The sequence below is a fragment of the Callospermophilus lateralis genome, chromosome 11, assembly GCF_048772815.1.
Source record: "Callospermophilus lateralis isolate mCalLat2 chromosome 11, mCalLat2.hap1, whole genome shotgun sequence".
NCBI lineage: Eukaryota > Metazoa > Chordata > Mammalia > Rodentia > Sciuridae > Callospermophilus > Callospermophilus lateralis.
In genome coordinates this window covers 5,116,975-5,140,667 of record NC_135315.1, presented here as the reverse complement: position 1 = coordinate 5,140,667, position 23,693 = coordinate 5,116,975, and the positions used below count along the sequence as shown (strand labels likewise).

Sequence of the window (23,693 nt, the reverse complement as noted above, 5' to 3'; positions counted from 1 at the left end):
CTTGCCCTTTTCTTTTTTTGGTGTTGGGGACTGAAACCTGGGCCTCACGCGGTACATTTCAAAGGATTTTTTTTTTTTTAATTTGAATCGACTGCTTGGAAGTTACTTTAAACATTTAAGACTTTGAGACTTGAGCAGCTGCAAGGTTCCGTCTGTTTTCTATTTTGATCATTCTGTTTTTCGAGATGACCACATCTTTCAGAGGAAATGAGTCAAAGCCACTCTGTCTTGCTTTTCCAGCTGAGCATGTTCAGTTTCAATGAAGTAATGAATGAACTTGGCCGCACCACCCCCAAGCCTACAACAGCAAACAGAGGGGCCTTGGCCAATCAGCAGGCACTCCAGGTTTTCAAGTTGAGTTCGAACAGGCTCACTGGAGGCCAATCAGTGCATACAGCCCCGCCCCCAATGCCCGGCCTCAGCCAACCAGATCCCGGATAAGCCAAAACACAGAGACCGGCCAATACCGGGGAGCCCCACGGCGCTGAGCTCCGCCAATGGGCGCGGCTGGGTGAAAAGAGAAACACTGCAGCCCGGCCGGCCGCAGGATTCGAATCGAACGTCTGTCTGGGAGTCGGACGCCGGCAGAGCGGCACGCCGGCCAATCAGCGGCGGCGGCTCGCGGCCCCCGAACGTTGGGACACCCCGGCCCCGCCCCGCGCTGTTGTTTGTGGTGTCGGCCGGGCCGCGGGAGCCGAACCACAACATTCGCCGGGCGGCGGCGGCGGCGGCGGCGGCGGCGGCGGCGGCGAGCGCGAGCCGAGCTGCGGCCCCCGCGGCCGCCGAGCCCCGGATCCGCGCGGCCGACGCTGCCGGGCCTCCGGTCGCACCATGTCGGTGAACATGGAAGAGCTGCGGCACCAGGTCATGATCAACCAGTTCGTGCTGGCCGCGGGCTGCGCAGCCGACCAGGCGAAGCAGCTGCTGCAGGCGGCCCACTGGCAGTTCGAGGTGCGCGCGGGCCTCTGGATGAGCGCGCCCTCTCCGCGGGGCCGGTCGGGGCATTGGGGACGGGGGATCCGCTCGTGACGGTCTTGGAATGGGTCTGGCCTGGGCCGGGCCCGGGGACCCGGAGGGCCTGCGCCCAGTCAGTCCCCCGGGTGCGGAGGTCCCTAGGCCCAGTTCCCGGGCCGGGCGGGGGACGCGGAGGCTCTGCGCTTAGGCCCCGGGGCTAGGGCGCCCCGCACAGGCCGGGTTTGGGGCAGGGGTCGGGCGCGGGCCGGGAGGCTGGGCGCAGGGCCGGCGGCGGCTCCTGCGCTCCGGCCGGGCCGTGCTAATGCCGCTCTGCCCCGTGTTTGTCTACAGACCGCCCTGAGCACGTTTTTCCAAGAAACCAACATTCCCAACAGCCACCATCACCCCCAGATGGTAAGTGTCGCGGCGCGGACGCGGCCCGGTGGGGCCGGGCGGCGCGCTCGGCAGGACGGCGGGAGGCTGGCCCGGCGGGCGCTGTCAGCCGGGGTGACAGCCATGTTGCCGGGGAGCGCCGCGCCGCGAATGTAAACAAAGAGCCAAAATGTCTTCCTGGAAGGAGCGCTCGAGGCCGGCGCGGCCTCGCCGGACCTCGGGATCCGCCTCCTGGCCGCGGGACCCCGGCCTGAGGCCTGGTGCGGGGCGCTGCGCCCTGAGGGGAAGGGGCGGGTGACGGCCCCAGGACGGGCGGGGGCTCCGGAGCCGGCGGGCAGGGGCGGGGAGGGGGCTGGAGGGACACCAGGCGGCCCGAGTGCCCGGGAAGGCCCGGGAGGGCGCCGGGAGTTGGGGTATTCGTGTGCTAATGAGGAGCCCGGAGCTTCGGAGCGCAGCCCCCTCCCCCTCCACACACACCCAGCGCTGCAGGAAACGGGGAAGGGATAAATCCACCCACTCAGGAAGCCGGCTAGCCCTCCTAAAGCCCAAGGTATGCTGACCCCTCCAAAGCCGAAGGCGAGGTACCCAGTGTGAGGAGGACGACAGATTTTGACCCAAGATAAGCCCAAGAATTTGCATTTAATATCAGTACATTCAGAGACTTGCAGTCCAGGAAACAGAAGTGGTTCTGGGCCGGATTTGTTTTCTTTCCAACTTGGCCCCAGGAGGAAGCCTTTGCCCTCCTGGCCAGGGGGTACCTTGCTTTGTGAAGTCCCAGAATATCCGTTCTTCACCCCCACCCCTGGTTACCTATTAGCCCATTGGGTGGGAGGGATTGAGCTCAATGATGGGGACTATAAAACATTATTCCTCAACTCTGCTGTGGCTTCAGGGTGCATTTTTGGCATTTTTTTACACATGGGTGTCCTTGCCCATGGCTCTCTCCAGGGCATAGGCTGCTCCTAACTTCTGCTGTGTCTTGTCCTTTACTGTTTTCATCTAGTCACAGAGGACAAACGGGTCTGCCTTGACTTTTTAAACTAGCTTTTCTCTTAGAGTGGCTCATGCAGAGGATGAATCACAGAAGAAAGGCATTGGAAGTACAATGGAAGACGGGTACTGGCTACAAGGCTGTGGCAGTCCCTCTCCCCACCATAGTAAGCCCAGGAGGGGTTCATCTCCAGGAGACATACACTCCTCTGCATCCAGCTGTGGAAGTCTCTGGGAGCTCCCTGCCTTTATCCGATTCTCAAAAGAGCCTTGAGATTTGTTCCTTCCTACTTGTGGTCACTCTGAAATGCCCTGGGCCTTCAACATTGCCATTCTGAAGGGCCAAGACCTGGGATACTTGCAGGAAAGGGCCAAGACTGGTGTTCTGTTTGGTTTTTCCTTCCCCTTTGTCTGCAAATCCCAGGGGGATTGTAATGGCTTTTGGAAGCTTCCCTCAGGGGAGGCAGCAGGTTTTGTAATAGACATTATAATCAGTGTATCCATCAGTGACAAGTACTGGGCGCTTCATCAGGACGGTCAGTCCTTGCCCTCAGAGTTGGCAGTTCTTTTAGACAATAAATCAAAGGAAAAAGCAAAATAAAAACACCAGAGACTGTTCACAGAATTGCAATACCAGAAGTTACTAAGACATTAGTAATCTATAAATGCTTGGCCTATAGATTCCTTGTAGGATTGTTTTATAGATTCCCACAGTTGGCGGAAGATCCCCAGATAATAATGAAGGAGGACAGTGAGACTGGAAGCAGGACGACTTTGACCTAAGCGGGAGGAGGGGTGACGGGACACAGGGTTCACTGGAGAGCCTGGGGAGGGGGCTTTAGTACTCTGGTCCAAGCCCCTGGTCTTACTAAAGCAAAGAGAATCTTCAAAGAGGTGCAGAAACTTGCCCAAGCTCACCCAGGCAGGCAGGCAGGCAGGCAGGCAGGCAAGCACAGGCCCTGTTAGCCATGGGGCTGTTCTCTGGAGCAGGGTGGCTGCTAGAGGAGATGGGCCCCACTGACTTGGTGAACTGGGGAAGTGGGTCACGATGCTGTGATGCAATTTGCCTCCACCCCCACCCCCCATTCATTGTTTCCTGCCACGGAGAATTCAGCCCTGATGGGGGGCAGGGAATCCTGAGAGGGATGAGGGAAATATCTGGGTGGGGCCTGGCTTCTGGCTGAGTTCTTTGGCCTCCCCTGAGGGCCCCTGGGAAGACAATGGTCAGAGTTCCCCTAGGAGCTGATGTGGCACCAGCCTCAGTGACCAGGGTGGGGTGGGGTCCCCCTCACAGTTTCTGCCTTAGGTTTAAGTGCAGAGCTGCAAGCCTTCCTCCTTCATGAAGTCCTAGAGTCTTGCCCCCACCTCAGCCCTGTGCCTGGGGGTGGGGCCAGTGTTACTAAAATTAGGAGAAATTCAAAGAAGGACTCCCATGGCTTCCTGGGACAGGGAGAAACGACTTTGAGGTCAGCCCAGTTTGTGTAGGTTTTGTTCTTTAGGCTGCCTGTTCCCTGCCCCAAGGGCAGTGGCAGAAGACTACTCTTGTTGGACTGTTTGGAACTACCCCCATAAGAGTACTGGGAGGGGCTGTTTAGACCAAGCTGCCAGCCTCTGGGCAAGGACAGGCAGGCAATGAGGCTGGAGACTCCAGACTTAGGGAGTCCAAATCTGGATGCTGCACTGGAAAGCTCTGGCCCAGCAGAGTGTGGCCTTCCCACAGTTAAGACCTTGAGCCTGCAGACCTGGGAGCCTGGAACAGGCCTTCTCAACTGCACCCTGCTTTTGAGTGCATTTTCTGTCATGACTTGACCTCTGAGCCTGTTTACTTGTTTACAATATGGAAAGAGTTCAGCCAACCAGGCCTCCTTGTGAGAAGTAAGATCTTGGAGGTGAGGGTTTTTTGACTGAGAATGTGGAATAAACCCAACACGGGAGTAGCTTTTCTTTCTTACCCAGCACCCTGGGAACATCTTGAGGATGGGTGATGGAGGGAGCCGACTGATTTTTCTTAGCGCTTCTGGTTAATGCTGTCCTGCACTACTCCTTGTCCCTTCACTGTCAGCCTTTTTCTGATACCCTTGGTGTCATTTCCAAGGATGACCCTTTGGCTTTGGCGAGATTTATGTGTTTGCTCTGGTTTTTTGTTTTTATTGACTCTGGAGGAGAGAGAGGGTGCTTCAATCCTGTTGAAGCTGTGGGCTGAGCAATGGGAGTAAAGGGCTCTGGGACCCTGCAGGCAGCCCTCCCCACACCTTCTTCTCTCCCTGCAGATGTGTACTCCCAGCAACACACCTGCCACACCGCCCAACTTCCCCGATGCGCTGGCCATGTTCTCCAAGCTCCGTGCCTCCGAGGGCCTGCAGAGCAGCAACAGCCCCATGACTGCGGTGGCCTGCTCACCCCCTGCAAACTTCAGTCCTTTCTGGGCCTCCTCCCCTCCCAGCCACCAGGCTCACTGGATCCCGCCCTCCTCCCCAACCTCTTTCCATCGCCTCCACTGCCCACAGCCCACGTGGCCCCCTGGAGCACAGCAGGGGGGCGCCCAGCAGAAAGCCATGGCAGCGATGGATGGCCAGAGATGAGACTGGATGCCTCCAAGTGCTGGGCTGGAGTGGGGGGCAGTCTGGGGTTGTGGGGACACAGAGGGTCAGGGAGGGGGGAGCTGGGGAGGTTTGGGGTTTCCTGAAGATCGCACTGGAAGATTTTATAAAAAAATTTTTGTGGGTGGGGGGACAGTAAACTTCCTGGGCCACTTGGGTCCCTCAGGAGTTTCTCTTTGGGCAAGTTTTTTTCTCTTTTTAATATATAACTATAATATATATGAATATATAAATATAACTAATGTATGTGAGCATGAGGCGGATACACCTGAGGTGGGGGGTCAGAGGGGAAGAGCCACAAGAATCCTTCCCTGGCCAGCAGCTCTTCCCCCACTCCAGTCTCCAGGCAAAGGGGTCTTTCAAAGTCAGGTGGAATGTCCTTTGCAGTCGGATGTGAGCTGCCTTCACTCAGAATTCATACCTGCCATCAGGAAGAAGATCCCAACTCTTCCCATCCTGGGGACAGCTACCTAGCAGCTGCAGGAGAGGTCCCAGAAGGGCCTCCTTGGCATCACGGGGCTGTCCCTGCCCCCTAGCCCTAACACTGCCATGCTCTTGATTCTTCATCTCCTCTGCCACCCTTGTTTTGTGGCCCCTCTGGTGACTTTTAGCTGTTGTCACTCTATCTCCAGCTGGGTATGAAAGGCTTATAGAACTAAAGAGCTGGCTTGGAAGGCCAGGCTCTGCCCAGTGGGGGACCTAACTGTCCCATCCCTGACTGTTCTCTGGTCACCTAAGCTTTCCCCATAGGTGTCCAGGGTTGGAGGAACTCACCTTTGGGTGGAGTTCCTAAGTCAAAATCTCATCTCACCAGGGTGAATTTTAATTTAAAAACGTAAAGACTTAACTTCCCTGCTTTGCAGTGCCTTTATTTTCCTGGGTAGAAGCTATGCCTTTGGAAAGAGAATTGTGGGGACTCTGGTTGTACTGTGGTCGGGGGAGGGGCCCCATTGCATTTGGCTGTTCTAGATGTTTCTGGATGGCATCTGCATGGGGGAATTGATAGTACAAGCAAGAGTAGGGACAAGTCTGACTTGGATATTGCAAGACTTGGTCCTTGTCTATAGCTCAGAACAGCAGAACCCTTGAGCCTGGAGGGAAGCCATCCTCCCCCAACCCCACTGGGGATTTATCACTGAGCTGCGTGCCTATCCCCTTCCTCAGCATCCCAAGGAGCTAGGCTTACAGGTGTGCACCACAGGGCTGGCCCTGGAAACCAATTCTGTTTGCTGCTAGGAAAGCTGGTGTCCTCCCAAATGCTGCTTTGCCCTAGGCACTCCCTGCATCTTCCAGTTGGGCCCATCTTACTGTTCCTACCTTCAGCCTCCCTTGGGGAGGTGTGTCAATGAGTATGTATTTGTATGACTCCACAGCTGTTGGAGCCAGAGTGTGGGGGGGTTCCTGGAGACACTTTCTTCCATTTCCTCCACCTGCCCTGCAGTCCTCCAGGTATTAGAATGGGCAGCATTTGCTGTCCTTGGCCAGCACCTTTTCTTGCTGTCCTCCAGTACAGGTGAGTGAGACAGGCTGAGAGTGAGTGACCTGCCACATGGTTGGAATTCCTCCTGGAGCCATGGACAACCACCATGTGGCAGCCAGTACCAGCAATGGTAGGGGCAGCCCTGTCTTGAGCTTTACCCCTTCCTGTGGCTTGAGGGGGACCAAGTGCTATTGAAAGGCAGAACTGCTGGGCTGGGGGCTGGAGGTTTTGGCCTAAAGTGAAGTGAAACTTAAGGGCCCCAGCCAGGTTGTTAACCACCTTGCCTCTGGGCCTTCTCGCATTTTCTCACCCTGGTTGGGGGCACCCCCTCCTTTAGTGGAGTGGAACAGTGAGCCCAGCTGCCCTGTCTACTGCACGTGAAATGTGGCTGTACGTGGAAGCTGGGTTTGTCCTTTCAGTTTTGTTTCCTGATTGGAAACCCCTGAGACTCCTCCCAGCCTCAGCTCTGCCCCTGCCCACCTGTGCTTTCCCAGGCTAGCAGGGGAAGCCCCTGGAAGGAACGTGGGCTTTCAGGCTGTGACACCCTAGAGGCTGCTGGGACCGGGGCTGGGGTGCACCCAGGTGTGTGCCAGCCTGGGAGAGGGTGGAGCGGCCATGCCCAGGTGTGGAATGGTGGGGGCCAGCCCTGGCAACTCAGGGAATGTGACTCCTGTCCTCTGTGGGTGAGGAGAGCTGACCTGCTCCTCCCTGCCAAGCCTGTGAATTTGGCTTCTAGACCAGGGAAACTGAGCTGACCTGGCATTTCACTGCCAGGGTGGGGCTTTAGTGAGAGAAATAGGAGCCGAGGGGGAAGGGATGGCCTGGCGCTGCCTCCTGTGTACAGAGAAAAGGGTACTGGCCTGGGGTGTCTACTGTCCAAGCAGCTCTTCTTCCCACCCAGCCATAAGCATTATGTGATTACATAAAGATACATGGAATCTTGGGAGCAGGCAACCACCCTCAGGGTGCATCCCACCTCCCACAGCATCCCCCACCAAGCCCACTTTTGCCCACACCAGGCCAGGGGTGAGAAACCTATTTCTGGGCTATTTCCTGCCTCTCTTTCCTGTGTGATTCGCCCCCTCTTCTCACACCCCCAAATGAGCCTCTTACCCGAGACATCCCTTTCCCATTGTGAGGGATGATGAAAACTGGGGGTGGGGAGAGCCCCATCCTCCACTCTGGGCATTTGGTTCCCTCTGATGTGGGAAAAGACCTGAGGTAGAAACTGCTTTGGTGATTCAGGCCTTCTTTGTCCCCAGCTTGCCTGTCTCCTGGGGTCCCCAGAATTCAGCCAGTGACCCAAGTTCAGGAGGTTCAATTGGGTGCTGGGGGCTTGTTCCTGGCAGCTGCTGCCGGCTCAACCACACAGTACTCCTCTGTACCCTCCCACCAATAGCGGTGCATTTTTTCCATAGGTTTGTAGGTTTGGGGCTAGTGAGGAGGTGACCAAATGGGCCAAGCAGCCGCCTGGAGCAGGTTGAAGGCTCAGCCTTGCACAAAATGCAAGCCATGCCCCTTGAACCCCTGCTCTCCATCTTCCCAGGCATTGGCCAGGGAAGCTTCTACTCAGCCCTCTGCCTGGGGTTGGCCTTCAGGCTGTGGCTGGCTGTGTGGCCCACTCAAGGGCAGACAGCAGAGCATGGTAACCTTCCCAGGGGCTGTGGGTTTTTGCTTCTGGTTCTTGGCATTGCTTCACTGGGACCTGTGTGAGGACCCAGGAGCTGCCCTGAGCTGGCAGCAAGGTAGTAGCAAGCAGCTCTGCCCTCTACTCCAAGATACAGTTAGCACATCCACACCATGGGTCCAGGCCTATCCAGTGTCCTGGGCCAGTCCTCCACATCAGAAGGTAGGGCTGCATCCCCGAAGGCAGCAGCACACTTGAGCTGGCCGATGGGTGTGAGAGGAGGCCCAACCCAGGCTGCCCTGAATTCAGTGGTGAAGCCCTCCAGGAGCCCCAGCACACTCAGAACAGCTTCATCTATGTGGTGGACTGGAGGTCTAATTCTCAGACTGAGGACCCTGGGGGCACCTGGGGCTGCCTGGCCAGCACTTCTCACTCCATCTTCCTGAGGCAGGACTGACAGAGAAGCCTTCCCCAATATAAGCCTCTTCTTAAACATTTACTTATAGCTCTATTCAGGGAGCAGTGGTGGACCGTGGTCCCCGAGTGGGCTCCTCTAGCTCCTCCTCAGGAGGTATGTCCATGTGCATTTCTGGTCCTGAACCATTGTCCTGCAGGTGTTCCATCTCAGTGGGGCTGGGTGGATGGGCCATATCTGACTGGGAGAGATGTTGCCTCGAAGAAACTGCAAGACAGGAGGGCAGAGGTGGCTCCACCATGTATCCCACACCCACTAAGGCCCACTCAGCTCACCCAAAGCACAGGGAAGTCAGGCATGGCCCCACTGGCCAGGCTGGTAGGATTGGAGTATGCAGAGTACTTAGGAGCGCTGGAGCAGTTGGGGCTCCTTTATAATCCCTGTGAAGGAAAGTTAGTCAGTAAACATGCCCTCTTGTTGGGGCCAAAAGTCTGCCTCTTGGGTAATGTTAATACAGGACTGTTTAGGCAACATCACACAGATCATACAGGCACAGGAATGTTTCCTAAGACTTCTCTGCGCCTTGGTATTCTCAGCTGTAACTGGGGCTAACAATGGTCCCTACTCCTTAGTATTGGTGTGTGGATTAAAATTGTTTGTATGTATAAAAACTCCTAAATGCTGCCTGGACAGGAGGGCATCCCCAATGAGGGCGAGGCACCATTACCAACAAAGCTTTCTCTTTTGTTTTCCCTTCTTCTTTTGTTACAGGCACTCACTGAATGTGGGAATGGAAGGGTGTTACAGAGCACAGAGGATTTGAGCCCTCAAGCTGGGGATGGGGATGGTGTGTGGGTGTCAGGGGATCCTTGAACCTCCTACAGATTTACTAGGTACTAAGGGTACTTGAGTATTTGATAAATGGAAGGTTGACACCTTTGTGACAATCTCACAGGGGCCCTAACTCTAAGAAGCATGCATCCAGCCCCCCACCCCCTTGACGACAGATGAGAAAACCTAGGTCTGCAGAGGGGAGAGACCTGAATAGTCACCTGGTATTGATCAAGCCTTTTGGCCCCAGGATCCTAGCAAGGGACTCAGGCCCTGTGTGGCTAACCTTGAGGCCCTTTGCTCCCTGACCTTAAGATGTGATCTAGCTCCTTGGATGAGACCAGGGGCTGTGGGGGCTTTCCAGGCCTGGGGGTGGGAGGAATACCTCCAGGCAGCACCAGAGTGAGGGGTCCCTTGGGACCTGATCATGGTCCCATGCCCTACAGGTGCTTGGATCCCATAAGCAGCAGCTCAAAGAGAATCCTGTTATGTGAGAAGGGAAGGACTGGGTTTAAGCCAGAGAAACCTGTGTCCTCTTGTATGAATCAGGAACAGCAGTAGTATCCACCCCATAGACCTGGCACATGCCAAGCACTCAGTAATTGACTTTCTCTTTTCCTTCCCATCCTACCCTTCAGCTCCTAGCCTTTCCTCTCTTCAGGGAAACAGAGGTATAAACTAGCTGGATAAGGGGGTGGTGGGGCAGGAAGAAGAGACCAGGGGACAGTGTTCAAGCCACATGGAAGGACACCTCATCCAGAAGAAAGCTACCTGAGTTGCCAGCCAATAGGTGGGTGCTCTGAGGCCGGGAGGGCAGCTGTCCGATGTTACCCAGGGCCTGATGCCTGGGCAGGTGGGGCCGGGGCTGCTTGGTCTTGTGCTTCGACACCCCTGAGGCTGCGGAGAGCAGTGGAGGGAAGAGTCTTTACTGAGACAGACCCAGGCACATGGGGAGATGGATGTAGGCTGCAGGTCACAGCCAGCCTCAGCGGAATGGTCAGAATTTGTGGATCTGCCCCTTCACCCTTTACAGGCACTTCACTCATTCACATGCCCACCCATCCACCCACCGCCCCCCACTCACCCAGCTCTTGACCATTGCTCTTTCCACCCACCATCCATCTGTCCATCCTTCTACTCACTCATTCTCTGAAAAACTACACACATCAGCTATGTGCCAGGTGTGGTGAGTTCTAGGTGCTCGCAGGGTTAAAAGGCACAATGGGAAGTGGTAAGCAGCCCGATTCGGATATGGGGAACTGGAAGCCAGCCTTCAGCATTGTGGGAGATCACTAAGGGATGGTGTCTTGCAGGGTTTTAAAGAAAGGACCGGTACAGCTTGGCTATGTTGATGGGAGCAGCCTGAGGTGGGTCAGCTCAACAGTGGTGACAGGAGAAGACTAGCAAGAAAAGATGGGGCCACCATCTGCTGGGTGATCAGCTGAGGCAGGAAAGCACTTACCTGGGGGCTTTTGGAGAGACCTGAACTTCTGGAGGCAGGGAAATGAAGAAGGTGGCACCCACAATCCGGTAGCCCAAGGCATGCTCAACCTTCCAGGAGATGGATGGTTCCTTAGGACTCAAGTAAGGACCCTGGGCTACCTGCATACTCACTGTCTTTGTTCAGGATGCCTGGCAGTCTTGTATCCATCCGTCCCTTGTAAATATGTCCATCTAGGCCCAGGATATCCACCTCGTCATGCTGTAGAGGCAAACAGTCCATTACCACTACAACCCCTAGACCTTTCCCTCTGCTCCTGCCCCTGTGAAGGCCTGGGGTTCAGAGCACTGTTCTGACTCCTGGTACCAAACAGTGCTTACAACTCTCCCTGTGGACCCTGGGCTGCACCAGGGCAGTGACAAGGTGGGAGGAAGTGGAAAGCACGTGGTTCTTCAGGCCCTGTGGTGGCGGTGCCTGCTGGCAGAGCTGGAGTGGCAATCTTTTCCCCAAGGCAGGATGTAAAGAAGGGGCTTGAATTGGGTCTGATTAAGAAACCGCCCCAAGGCAAGGGGCACAGGAGGTGACTTCAGGTTGTTTTTCCAGAATGACTTGGAATCAGGGGCATGTCAGGACCTTCCTCCCTGAGGCTCCCTGGTAGGGCCCAGACCTTCATGGCTATCTGGATCTCCTCAGGAGCATACAGGCCCTGGGACAGGTGCTGCTGGCGGCTACGGCGGTAGGGGTAGGTGAGGGTGTGGCTTCCTCCACAGCGCCGGGGCACAGTGGAGTAGGTGTAACCCACCATCGCATCTGGCACCCTGTGATGCAGACAGCATGGAGTCACTGAGAGCTACCAAGAATGTGACCTGGGACACACCTATGATGGGGCTAGCCAGAGACACAGAGGCAGCTCTCTTGAGGAGTTCCCAGGAGTCAGGGCAGGAGCAAGGGGCCAGGGACAGGTGAGTGAGTGAGCACAGCAACCTCGAGGCCACCACACATACACACAAGCATGTTCACGCACACGTTTTTACACACCTTCCCCTTTACCACAGTGGGGCGAGGCATTTGCTCACATGGTTGTGAGGTGGGCATAAACCAGGCACGGTCACCTGGACTCTGTCCCCTACCGTTTGTAGCAAGGGGAAGTGAGGCCCTGGGCCTGCAGCAGCTCGTGGATCATCTGACTGCTAGCCTTCACAGAGCCTCCAAAGTGGATCTGCACCTTCTCAATGTCCATCAGCATCTTGGAGTGCATGGTGCGCAGGCGCCCTGCACTCCGCTCCATTGGTGACAGGTCACCCCGGCAGAAAGTGCTGCCTAGCTTGAGGCTGTGGGGCCCAGGTGGAAGGGAGGGTGGTCAGCCCAAGACTGACAGAGCCCCACATCCTCCATTCCTATACTTGGCATAAATACTTCCTTACACCATGGGCCTTTATTCTGCAAAACCCTGTGCGGGCGGAGCTAGCACCCTTGAAAGGCTTGAGGCCTGCAGGTTTGGGGCAGCTTGGTCCCAGGGCATCAGCCCTCTCCAAGGCACCCCTGAGGGGCCACACTTGCCCAGAAAGGTTTTCCCCAGAGGCTAAAGTAAAAAAGAGTCAAAGGGGAGCGAACAGAAGGGCTAGCAGGTAGTTCAGAACCCGACTGGTGGCAGGGTCTCACCTCAAGCCCTGTACAGTGCCCCAGGGCACCCTCTGGAGCCTTCTCTACCCCACCCTCCCACTCAGTCCTGCCCAGGACTCCATTGCCCCGTACTTGCGGCTCTGCTGGCGGACCTGCTCCAGCTCGAATATTGTGTAGGGGCGAATGGACCGGTGTGCTGGCAGGCCAGGACTCATAGGAATCAGGGGGATCATTCTGGACAGGGACACAGAGGTAGGGGGGCTCAGATTTGGATATTCCATCACTGGATCCACCTACCACTCCCATATTCCATCTGCCTAAAGGACCTTCCTAACCACCCCAGGCTAGCCAGGCCTGAGAAGGCGCAGGGCAGGAAGTAGGCCCAGGAGCCTGAAGGAAAAGATGAGAGGTGAGGTAGGCAGATGGAGAAAGTGAAGCCCTGTATGCCACCCCACCATGGTCACCAGCTGCCTTGGGCCAGGTGTGAGCACTCACTGTCCAGTCACAGCTGTCTCCAGGGGCCGGTCACATGAGAGGCAGTGGAAATGAGCCAAGAGCTGCCTGTTGGGAGTGAGGTGCACAGAGTGGGAGAGCTCAGAGGGGTTGGCTGCCCACAATCCAGGCTGGCAGGAGGCTCAGTAGGGTGGCCCTGCTTTTGCACATGCCTGCTTCCACGTACATGGCCTGCACCTGCCATCCTTACTCAAAGTCAGCAGGGTTCCCAGGGTCCCAAGGATGCTCTTCATAGGCCTTGGGGCCCCTCTGGTGGCCAAGAATGGTAATCCTGGGCTTCAAGGCCACTACCACCCAGGTCCCCAAGGAACATCTCAATTCTGAGACTACAGACCTCTCCCTGTCCCAAGGGCCCAGTGCAACACACCTCAGCCAGGGAGTCTTAGCATCTCCCAACGCCCTTTCTCTGTGGTCATCTGAAGGGGTCTGAGCTAGACTTCTTCCAGCTCTAAAATTTGTCCCTCCAACAATGGGACATCTCTGGAAGATTCAGTTTGTTGGGGGTCCCTAGCCCACCACCTGCCCTCCCAGCAAGGTATGCCACTTCCCAGCTATCTCCGGGCCTCACCTCCTCATGGCAGCTGCCTCATCTGCCTGGTAGAGTGGAGGGCGCTCTTTGAGCTGCTTCCGCAGCGATCTCCACCGATCCTCCAGCAGCTGCTTCACAGGGTCTAGCTCCAGGCGGTCCAGCTGGGTGGGGGTGGGTTCCAGGTGAGACCAAGGCAGCAGCTGGGGGTCTAGCCTTGAGGGCAGCCCCACCCATCCTGCAGCCTTTCCTGCACTCACCTTGCTGTCCATCTGTACCAAGAGTTTGTCCAACATCTTCTGCCAGTCTTGCTCCTGCCCAGTCATCTTGGCCACCAGCTCCTGCATCATGTGGGTCAGCTGCTCTGTGGTGGCATCAAACTGGACACGGCTCACTTTGGCTGCTAGGGCACTCTTGTCTGCTTTCTGCATGAAGAGTAGGGGAGGCCCCACTTGGGAGAGGGCCATGACAGGACCCATCCCCCCCATGTCATCCCCTGAAGCACAGTTTTCCAAGAGCCCACATCTCCATGCCCTACACCACCAGCCCCTCACCCCTCTGGCCAGCAAGACCACCCTAGGGCAGAGGGCCCCTGGGAACTGGTGCTTACCACATGGATCTCCATCTCCAGGTGCTCCCTGTTGGCCTTTTCCTTCTCGAGCTTTTCCAGGCCCTGGTACAGCATCTAGAGGCCCAGAAAGTGAGAAATAAAGAACCAGCAGCTGAGCAGTAGGGGTTGGGTGGTGTGGGCCTCAGCCTTGCCCTAGCTACTCACGTCAATGTCCTTCTGCTTCTGCTGATGGTCCTCGATGAGGTTGCTAGTAGTGATGTTTAGCTTCTCGCAGTCACCCAGCACCTGCAGGATGGCGCTCTGTACATGGCCCAGCAGCTCCTCATCCTGTGGCAGGGGGCACAGGGAGGACTCTCTGAGGCTGCTGGGTGGCCCTACACCACCCAATAAGGAAGCTCACTTCAGATCCATGTCCATTTTACACAGTGACATTCAGTTTCCCACCAACAGTTGTGTCCCCAGCCAGACAGGGACAGCAATCCTCTAAATCCTCATGGATTTGCCCCAAGGTGTAGGGCCACCCAGAAGCCTCAAAGAGTCCTCCCTGTGTCCCCTGCCACAGGACGAGGAGCTGCTGGGCTAAGTACAGTGATCAGCAGAGGTGACTGAGGCTCAGGAGCATGTGCTGCTCTTGAGCTGCTTCTAGAGAGAGATCTCCACTGGTCCTCCAGCAGCAGCTTCACTAGGTCTAGCTCCAGTGGCTGTAGTCTCTCCCCACCTTCCCTGATCTTGGATTCAGGATCCAAATATGAATTCCTGAGTCCAGGAGCAGGACTTGTGGGGAGAAATCTGGAAGGAATTGGGAAGATGGGCATGCCAGGGGAGTGGCTGTCTGCTCAAATGTGCAGACACATGGCACTGCTCTACCCTTGACCAGCCAGGACCACCCCGCCCACTGAACCAGCTCTTCTCAGTCTCCTGTCCCCAGAGCTGACTCACAGCTACTCACGCTGTGACCCTGTGAAAGGATCAGGGAGTTTTGTAGGATCTGGCTAAAGATGATCTCAAGCCTGAAGCTCCCCTTCTTGGGGAGAGCTGTCAGCTGACACTCTGCAGGGCCTCCAGGGCACTGGGAGGGAGGCAAGCAGAGACTCACCTGGCTCTGGAGCTTGGCCTTCTTGGAAGGCCGGGAGGCAGCCAGGTTGCTGACTATGTCCTGGAGCTGCTCATAGCGCTGTACAAGTGTGCTGACCTGATGGCCCAGGTCCAGGCTGCAGGCTGGACAGGTAGCATTGGGGTCAATCCGGCCAGGTGTGAAATAAGTCAAGGGCTTGTGTGGGGTCATGCTCATGGACAGCAGGGTGGAAGAGGAGGCCAGCATACTCTCGATGATTGTCCTCAGCTTGTCTAACTGGGTGAAGGAAAGACATGGGGAGAGGGCAGAGACAGTCTCAGCCATATTCTGCCCAGACCACCAATGCTAGTGAGATGCTTCCTGCCTCTTCCTGACTGAGAGGGAAGTCACCACCCTTTGGTGCCTTGCAGAATGTACAGAGTGTAGTAGGCACCCCATCTCTGTTGGTCAACCAGTGAACAGTGCTCTCCTTGGGGTCAGCCTGAACGCCACATAAAGCACTGGTGGCTGGATGTTGTGGCCACATCTGTCATACTAAGGACTCAGGAGCAGAGGCAGGAGGATTGCAAGTTTGAGACTAGCCTCAGCAACTTAGTGAGACCTGTCTCAAGATGAAAATTTTTTTATTATTTTTTATATTTTATTTTTTAGTTGTAGTTGGACACAATACTTTATCTTATTTATTTTTATGTGGTACTGAAAATTTAACCCAGGGCCTCACATGTGCTAGGCGAGTGCTCTACTGCTTGAGCCATGACCCCAGCCCCGAAGATGAAATATTTTTTAAAAGGGCTGGGAATATAATGCAGTGGTAGAGTGCCCCTGGTTCAACCCCCTGTACCACCAAAAGTAAAAATTCAATTGAATAAAGCATTTGCAGGTAGGAGGTTTCTGGACCTTTCTCCAGTCAGCCCATTGATCTGCTCTGGCTAAACCCTGAAGTGATCCATAGACATTCACAGCACTCTGATGATAGCCAGGTTGCTTGGGGGACTAGGGGTGTGAATGGTGGGCTTGCCCATGCTCTGTCCCACCAAATATGTGCATAACTGACAGTAAAGGGATGGGACAGTGAAGACGGTGCTGCAGGGCTCTCTCAGGGTCAGGGGGTATAAGCCCCTTCCAGGGACAGCTGCTTGGCCTGGCCCTGCTGCTCTCCTCTGCAGCCCCTTGTCCAGCTTGTTGTTGCTAATGACCGGGCCTAAGCAGAACACAATTTAAGAGCAACCAACCTGGACTGGCCAGAGACCCTCAACTCATTGCCTGACTCAAAAAGGGGCACGGCCAACCTGTACCCCCCATCCACCCATCCCCCAATTTGGTAGTGGGCAGAAAAGTCAAAAAACTACAGGGCTCAGGGCAGCCATTTGGAACCATGTATAAGAGACAAGTTGCTTGGGAACAGGATGGAAGAGAGGTGGGGAGGCTGAGAGGGATGGGTGAAGAAAAAGACAAAGGTATGCAGAAAACCAAACATGGGGAAACACCCCAAACTGCCCGCTGTGGCCTGAACATACCCCCCTTCCAACTCTGAGTATACTCAATGTGTCTCCCTTTTGCTTGAACAAACAGGACTTGCAACTGAATGGCCTTGGCTGAGGCCAGCACATAACAGGCCTCTGGGATGCAAAGGGACAGAATCATTCTCTCAAAGGGAAAAGGAACAGTCCCAGAAAAATGGGCATCTCAGTGATGCCTTGAAGAACATAAAGCAGCTCTCTGGGTAAAGAAGATCTAGGAGGAGAATTCCAGAACAAAGACAGCATGAGAGAGTGGGAGGGGGCTAAAAGACAGAGGCAGGAAGGCCGAGGGCTGGAGGCTGGACGTGAGGAAGGTTTGACTAGAGGAGAGGCTGCACAGGGAGCTAGGCCAACCAGGGGGAAGCTCCTTTCCAAAGTGTGGCCCTGGGAGGTCCCTGCTGGTTACCAAGACCTGACATGAACTTTGGGCCAGCAGGTGACTTTGTACCCTCTCTGCCCCACATGGGATAATTGGCTCAGTCTTGAAATGTTACATGCCATTGCACCAACAGCTGGGAAGAGAGACCACAACATGGCTCAAGGCACACAGGGATTCCTGACTGGAATCCCTGGGCCCAGTGGCTTTCCTTAGGTGGTCCTTCTGTGAGTGCTCAGGGGACTGCTCCAAGGTCAGACACTCTTTACTAGGAAAACTAAGGCCAGTGTCATTCAAGATTCAAAAGTAGACACTCACTATTGAGAAAGTGAGAGGCTGGGTTGTAGCTTGGTGGGAGAGCTCTTGCCTGGCCTGGGTTCCATCCCTAACACCACAAAAAAGAAAAAGAAAAAAAAAAAAAGAAGAAAAGAAAAGACAGCCTGCAGAGTGGGAGAAAATGTTTGCAAGTCTATACCAGATAAGCCTGGTATCCAGAATATGTAAAGAACTTGTGGAACTCAACATAACAAGATAAATTACTCAATGTAAAAATGGACTAAGGATTTGAGTAGATATTTGTATCCCTTATCGCTAAAAAACAAGGCATACAATTGTCAAAAAGCACATGCAAAGGTGCTCAGCATGATTAGTCATCAAGAAAATGTAAGTCAAAACCATAATGAGATACCACTTCACTCTCTCTAGGATGGCTCAAATTAAAAGAAAGAAAATAACAAGTGTTGGTGAGGACAGGGAGAAAGTGGAACCCTCTCAACATTGCTAGGAGGAATGTCAGATGGTGTGGCCACTTTGGAAAACAGTCTGGCAGTCTCTCAAATGATAATTAAAGTTGTCATATGACCCAGCAATCCCACTCTTGGTATGTTTCTAAGAGAAATTAGAACATCTCCACATTAAAAACTTGTACAGGAATGTTCATGGCAGCATTAGTTCTAATTGCCAAAAGATGGAAACAACTCAAATGTTCTTCAACTGATGAATAGATAAACTGTGGTATAGCCACAAAGTAAAATTGTCCTGAGTAATAAAGAGTGAAGGACTGATACATGCTGCAACATGGATGGACCTTGAAAACACTACTCAGAAAAAGAAGCCAGATGCAAAAGACCATTTATCACAAGATTTTGTTTCTATGAAATGAATGTCCAAAAGAAGACACTTCCAAAAGACAGAAAGCAGAAGAATGGTTATCAGGGCCTGGGGCTTGTGTGGTGGGGGTCATGGGGTGTGGGAGAGAAACTGCTAACAGGATTAAAGCCTCTTTAGGCAGTGATGAAACATCTTGGAATTGAGTTGTTGTCATGGTTGCACAACTTGTGAGTTATTACAAAATACCTGGTTCACTTTATTATCATTATTATTTTGGTACTAGAACCCCGGGGTGCTCCTCCACTCTGCTACATTTTTTCAAGTTTTAAGACAGGGTCTTGCTAAGTTTCTGAGGGTCTTGCTAAACTGCTGAGACTGGCCTCCAGCCTGTGACCTTCCTGCCTCAGCCTCCTGAGCCCAGGTATTAGAAGTATGTGCTACTGTGCCCGACTGTCTTGTTCACTTTAAAAGGGCAATTTTATAATATATAAATTATATAATGAAGGAAGGACAGGGAAAGTAGATGAGTGGGAGGTGAACAGCACATCATCACCTTGCTCCAGGATGCTCGTGCCTGTGCACCTGTGGCCCAATTCAGTTTTGCATTGGGAGGAGGCTGAATCCTAGACACAGTCACCTCCCCACACATGCTAAGGGGGACCTGAAAGCTTGGTCTCTGAGGAGTGAGAAGGCAGGCCTGTCCACTGTCCATAGCCAACTCTGAGAAGGGTGCGTGGTCCCTGGAGCTGAGGAGCACCAGTTCCTCACCTGGTCCTGCAGGTAAAGCGAGGCTTCCGAGACGGAGTTCTCCATGGCAGCCTTGCCTCGTTCCTGACTCTCCCGCAGCTCAGACAGCTCCTTCTCAATGTCAGCCACGGTGACTCTGCGATACCAGGGCCAGCTCAGAGAACGGAGCCCAGTAGTACTGAGCCTGGCCACCCTGGACTCAGGGGATGAGAGGAGGCTGGCTCTGTTTAGGGAGCCCCAGGTCCTACTTCTGTTCCAGGGGCTGCCCCATGTGTTGGCCTAAGGCTTCTAGGCAGTGATACAGGGCCCTGCAAAGAGGAGCTCTGAGGAGCTTGAGCTGCATCTCCCTGGGGACAGTGTAAGAGCCTTGTGCTCTTCTTAGACCTGCTAATGAGCTGTTTTAGGAACCTGGGGAACTTGTACCAGTTCCTTGAACTAGATCTGGCAACCTGAAGACTAGGTATGATCCAGGTCAAAGACAGCAGTCAGGTCAGAGCAGGAGGAAAAGTGAAGGCTGCCACCACCTTCTGGCTTGGGAACACAGGACACCAGGACTGCAGTGCACAGGGTAGGGGCATCTCACCTGATGATGCCCAGCTGCAGGCTCAGCTGACTAGCCTTCAGCTCCTTCCCTGCTTCCTGGTCACTGTCACCCTCCAGGATTCTTTGTAGCTTGTTCAGCTGCAAACCCAATGGAAGGGGAAGGTCAGGTAGGCCTGCTCCCCCATTTCCTGCATGTGATCCTGCAGCCCCCCCCCACTCCTCTCCATTCTCTAATCTTTACCTAATGAAATCTAGGTCCTCTCTGGACATCCAGCCATCCATCTACCTCCTGGATGTAGTCGTTGGCATTGAGAATGCTGAATTCCTAGCAGCCCCTTGCAATGACCTCTGTCCCCAGAAAGTGCCAAGCCTGCTTAACTCAGCTGTATCTTAATAGCTTTGAGGGTCAGGAAACAAACACAGTAACACCCAGGGTGCACTTTCTACCTGAGGGATGGCAAAGGTCCAATCAGATCTGAAAAAGGACTCTGTCACCCTCAAGCACAAAGCACAAGGGCTCTGACCCACCCCATCCAGAAGGCAAAGGAGGTTCACTCTCCCTTACATACTTGGGCTCTTTCCTGACGAACTTCTTTGGCCAAGGTCTTTATGCTTTTCAGCTGTTCCTGCAGGTCAGGGGGTATGGTTTTTTGGACTAGGAAAAATGGAGACCTTAAAGTCAAAAGGGTTAGATTCCCAGTGGGCTCCCACTCTCTTTCCAACCCCACAAAATGAAGGACCCCAGAGAACACGGCCTTCCCTGGTGACTGGGGTGAGGAGATGAGGAAAGAGGGAAGAGGGTTGTCTTGCACCCATAGAAACCCCGCCCACTGACCCACGACTGAAATCTTAATTACTCCCTGGAACCTAAACTTGTGATTGGACCATTTTTCCTCCTATGCTGGGGATGGAACCCAGAGCCTGGCATAAGCCAGACAAGCACTCTTCTACTTAGCGACACCCCCAGCCCTGAGCAAGTGTTAAGTTCAGTCCTCAGCATTCTCTCCCCACACCTCCCGACACCTCCCCCAGCTGCTCTCCAGGAGGACTGACAGAGGCAGAAGAGGCACTCTTCATCCCTCCCCTAGGCTCCATCAGTCCCGCTGGCCTGCCCCAGCCTTTGCCCGACCTGTTCATTTGGACCCTGAAGGCCTGTGGAGCCCAGAAGGTCTGAGAGGGACGCTCTGCCTATAGTTGTGGCCAGGGCAAGGAAAGGATGCCACCGACTTAGAGTGAAAACAGTGCCCTCTCCTCCCCCACACCTCACAAGTGGTACCCACCCATCAGTGCCAGCAGGTACTCTATCTTCTCCAAGTCAGTCTGGCCGGCTTTCTTCTCATCCAGATCCTTTATTCTCTCCTTTAGCTCCACATAGAGACCGATCATCTCTCCCATCAGACGAAACGTTTCCACCGCTATGGGGAAGTTGGGGGCCAGTTTCTCCAGTGAATCATGTCGCTCACTCTGGACCTCACTCCTTTCGGAGTCTTCTTGACTCAGGAAAGAGGGAACTTCTTGGACAGAGGCAGCCTGGGCAGGTCGCCCAGGTTGCTGTAAATCACTTGTTCTGCGTAGATCCAAATAATCCTGATCATGTGGACCAATACCCTCATAATCTGGGCCACCAGAGGCAGAGACAGAATATGCTCTATCTTGCTGAAGTGCACTTGGGTACACCTGTTCTGGCTGATCTGGCCCAGATGATACCGAAAGCTGTTGATCTGGGGCTTGGCCCCGCTGCTCTAGGCCAGGATGCATCAAACTTTGCTGATAGGTTTCTGGTGGTACCAAACCCCTCTGGTCTATAATTGGTGATGCCAAACCTCGACTGGGTAACAGTGATGACACCTGGCCACGTGGCTTTCGACCAGAAGGTCCCACACCAGGTGGATATGGGCGAAGTGATGTTAAACCCTGAGGATCTCTCTGGAATGTTGGAAAGCCACGAGGTTCTGTGCCTGATGCCATCAAGCCTTGCCAATCAGCACTGGGTTGTCTCAAACCACGTTGATCCATTCCAGGTTGCACCACGCCATGTGGATATGCACCAGCTTGAGCCAAACCACCAGGATATGCACCAGCTTGAGCCAAACTGCCAGGATATGCACCAGGTTGGAAAACACCAGGTAGATAAGCATCAGGTTGGACCAAACCAGGTTGAGCTAAGCCAGACATGTATGCACCAGGTTGAACCAAGCCACGTGGCCCTGTACTAGGTCGTAACAAAACACGCTGACCCATTCCAGGCTGCCCTGTACCAAGCTGGACCAAACCACGTTGATCCATACCATATGGCACAAAGCCATGCTGAACCACCCCAGGTTGCACCAAACCACGCTGACCCATGCCAGGTGGTACCAGGCCATGCTGATCCACAACAGGGGGTGCTACAGCACCCTGACCCATGCCAGGGGGTGCTACAGCACCCTGATCTGCACCAGGGGGTGCTATAGCACCCCTATCCTCTCCAGGGGGCACTACAGCACCCTGATCCTCTCCAGGTGGCACTACAGCACCCTGATCCACACCAGGAGGCACTACAGCACCCTGATCCACACCAGGTGTCACCAAGCCACGCTGACCAACACCAGGTGGTACTACCGCACGTTGATCCACACCAGGTGGGACCAAGCCACGCTGATCCATACCAGATAGTCCTACAGCACGTTGATCCATGCCAGGGGGTACCAAGCCACGTTGATCCATGCCAGGTAGTACTAAAGCACCCTGATCCATACCAGGGGGCACCATGCCACGCTGATCCACACCAGGTGGTAGTAATACAGAATGCTGATCCGCACCAGATGGTAATATACCATGCTGATCCATGCCAGGGGGCACCCACCCACGTGGATACATGCCAGGAGGTACAACAGCATGTTGATCTATGCCACGTGGCACCAACCCATGCTGATCCATGCCACGTGGCACCAAACCACGCTGATCCATGCCAGGGGGCACCAACCCATGTGGATACATGCCAGGTGGTACTACAGAACGCTGATCCATGCCACGTGGAACCAAGCGACGTTGATCCACACCAGGAGGCACCAACCCACGCTGATCCATGCCAGGGGGCACCAACACACGCTGATCCATGCCAGGAGGCACTAACCCATGCCGATCCATGCCACGTGGCACCAAGCCACGCCGATCCATTCCAGGTGGTACTCCAGCAAGCTGGTCCATGCCAGGTGGCACCAAGCCTGGCTGATCTATACCAGGTGGTTCTACAGCATGCTGATCCATGCCAGGGGGCACCAACCCACGCTGATCCACACCAGATGGCACCAAGCCACTCTGATCCACACCAGATGGTACTAAAGTACGCTGGTCCATGCCAGGGGGCACCAACTCACGTTGATCCACACCAGATGGCACCAAGCCACGCTGATCCATACCTGGTGGTACTACTGTAAGCTGATCCATGCCAGTGGGCAACAACCCACGTTGATCCACATCAGGGGGCAACAAGCCACGCTGACCCACACCAGGTGGTACTATAGCACGTTTTTCCACGCCACGAGGAACGAAGCCACGCCTATCCACACCAGGTGCCACCAAGCCACGCTGATCCATACCAGGTTGTACTACAGCATGCTTTTCCATGCCAGGGGGCACAAAGCCACGCTGATCCACACCAGATGGCACCAAACCACGCTGATACACATCAGTTGGCGCTACAGCACGTGGATCCACTCCAGGGGGTAACAAGCCACGCTGATCCACTACAGGTGGCGCCAAGCCACGCTGATAGACACCTGGTGGCGCTACAGCATGCTGATCCACGCCAGTGGGCACCAAGCCACGCTGATAGACACCTGGTGGCACTTTAGCACGCTGATCCACGCCAGTGGGCACCAACCTATGCTGATCCACGCCAGGTGGCACCAACCCACGCTGACCCACACCTGGTGGCACTACAGCACGCTGATCCACACCAGCGGGCAACAACCCATGCTGATCCACGCCAGGTGGCACCAAGCCACGCTGGTCCACACCTGGTGGCGCTACAGCACGCTGATCCACGCCAGGGGGCACCAACCCACGCTGATCTACACCAGTTGGCACCAAGCCATGCAGATCCACACCTGGTAGCACTATAGCACGCTGATCCACACTAGGTGGAACCAAGCCATGCTGATCCACACCTGTTGGCGCTACAGCACGCTGATCCACACCAGGTGGCACCAAGCCACGCTGATCCACACCTGTTGGCGCTAGAGCACGCTGATCCACACCACTCGGCACCAACCCACGCTGATCCATGCCAGGTAGCACCAAGCCACGCTTATCTACACCTGGTGGCGCTACAGCACGCTGATCTACACCAGGGGGCACCAACCCATGCTGATCCA

The 23,693-nt window shown here is 54.8% G+C and overlaps 2 protein-coding genes across 2 annotated transcripts in view; one reads left to right on the top strand and one right to left on the bottom strand.

The window, feature by feature from the left end:
* The first annotated feature begins 566 nt into the window (after positions 1-566).
* Positions 567-5,175, top strand: Ubald2 (UBA like domain containing 2). The gene is made up of 3 exons (XM_076870022.2): positions 567-951; positions 1,306-1,368; positions 4,608-5,175. Exons 1-3 carry the CDS (start codon positions 832-834, stop codon positions 4,917-4,919), a joined length of 495 nt encoding a protein of 164 aa, XP_076726137.1. The 5' UTR covers positions 567-831; the 3' UTR covers positions 4,920-5,175.
* A 3,381-nt stretch (positions 5,176-8,556) lies between these two features.
* The window catches only part of Qrich2 (glutamine rich 2), a 36,732-nt gene continuing 21,595 nt past the window's right edge, over positions 8,557-23,693 (bottom strand). Inside the window, exons 11-26 of the mRNA XM_077110556.1 lie at positions 20,616-21,497; positions 19,905-19,990; positions 19,376-19,473; positions 18,814-18,928; positions 15,061-15,315; positions 14,169-14,291; positions 14,004-14,078; positions 13,654-13,818; positions 13,436-13,557; positions 12,850-12,915; positions 12,487-12,588; positions 11,862-12,062; positions 11,399-11,549; positions 10,905-10,992; positions 10,059-10,187; positions 8,557-8,726 (exon numbers count right to left, since the gene is read on the bottom strand). Coding sequence (XP_076966671.1) covers positions 8,557-8,726; positions 10,059-10,187; positions 10,905-10,992; positions 11,399-11,549; positions 11,862-12,062; positions 12,487-12,588; positions 12,850-12,915; positions 13,436-13,557; positions 13,654-13,818; positions 14,004-14,078; positions 14,169-14,291; positions 15,061-15,315; positions 18,814-18,928; positions 19,376-19,473; positions 19,905-19,990; positions 20,616-21,497 — 2,828 coding nt within the window. The remainder of the gene's footprint in view (positions 8,727-10,058; positions 10,188-10,904; positions 10,993-11,398; positions 11,550-11,861; positions 12,063-12,486; positions 12,589-12,849; positions 12,916-13,435; positions 13,558-13,653; positions 13,819-14,003; positions 14,079-14,168; positions 14,292-15,060; positions 15,316-18,813; positions 18,929-19,375; positions 19,474-19,904; positions 19,991-20,615; positions 21,498-23,693) is intronic.

Excerpts from the sequence above, each read along its gene's own strand:
- Ubald2 (XM_076870022.2), top strand. The coding sequence starts at position 832 with ATGTCGGTGAACATGGAAGAGCTGCGGCACCAGGTCATGATCAACCAG. Across the intron at positions 952-1,305 it reads CGGCCCACTGGCAGTTCGAG|ACCGCCCTGAGCACGTTTTT; the intron begins GTGCGCGCGGGC and ends GTTTGTCTACAG. Across the intron at positions 1,369-4,607 it reads GCCACCATCACCCCCAGATG|ATGTGTACTCCCAGCAACAC; the intron begins GTAAGTGTCGCG and ends CTCTCCCTGCAG.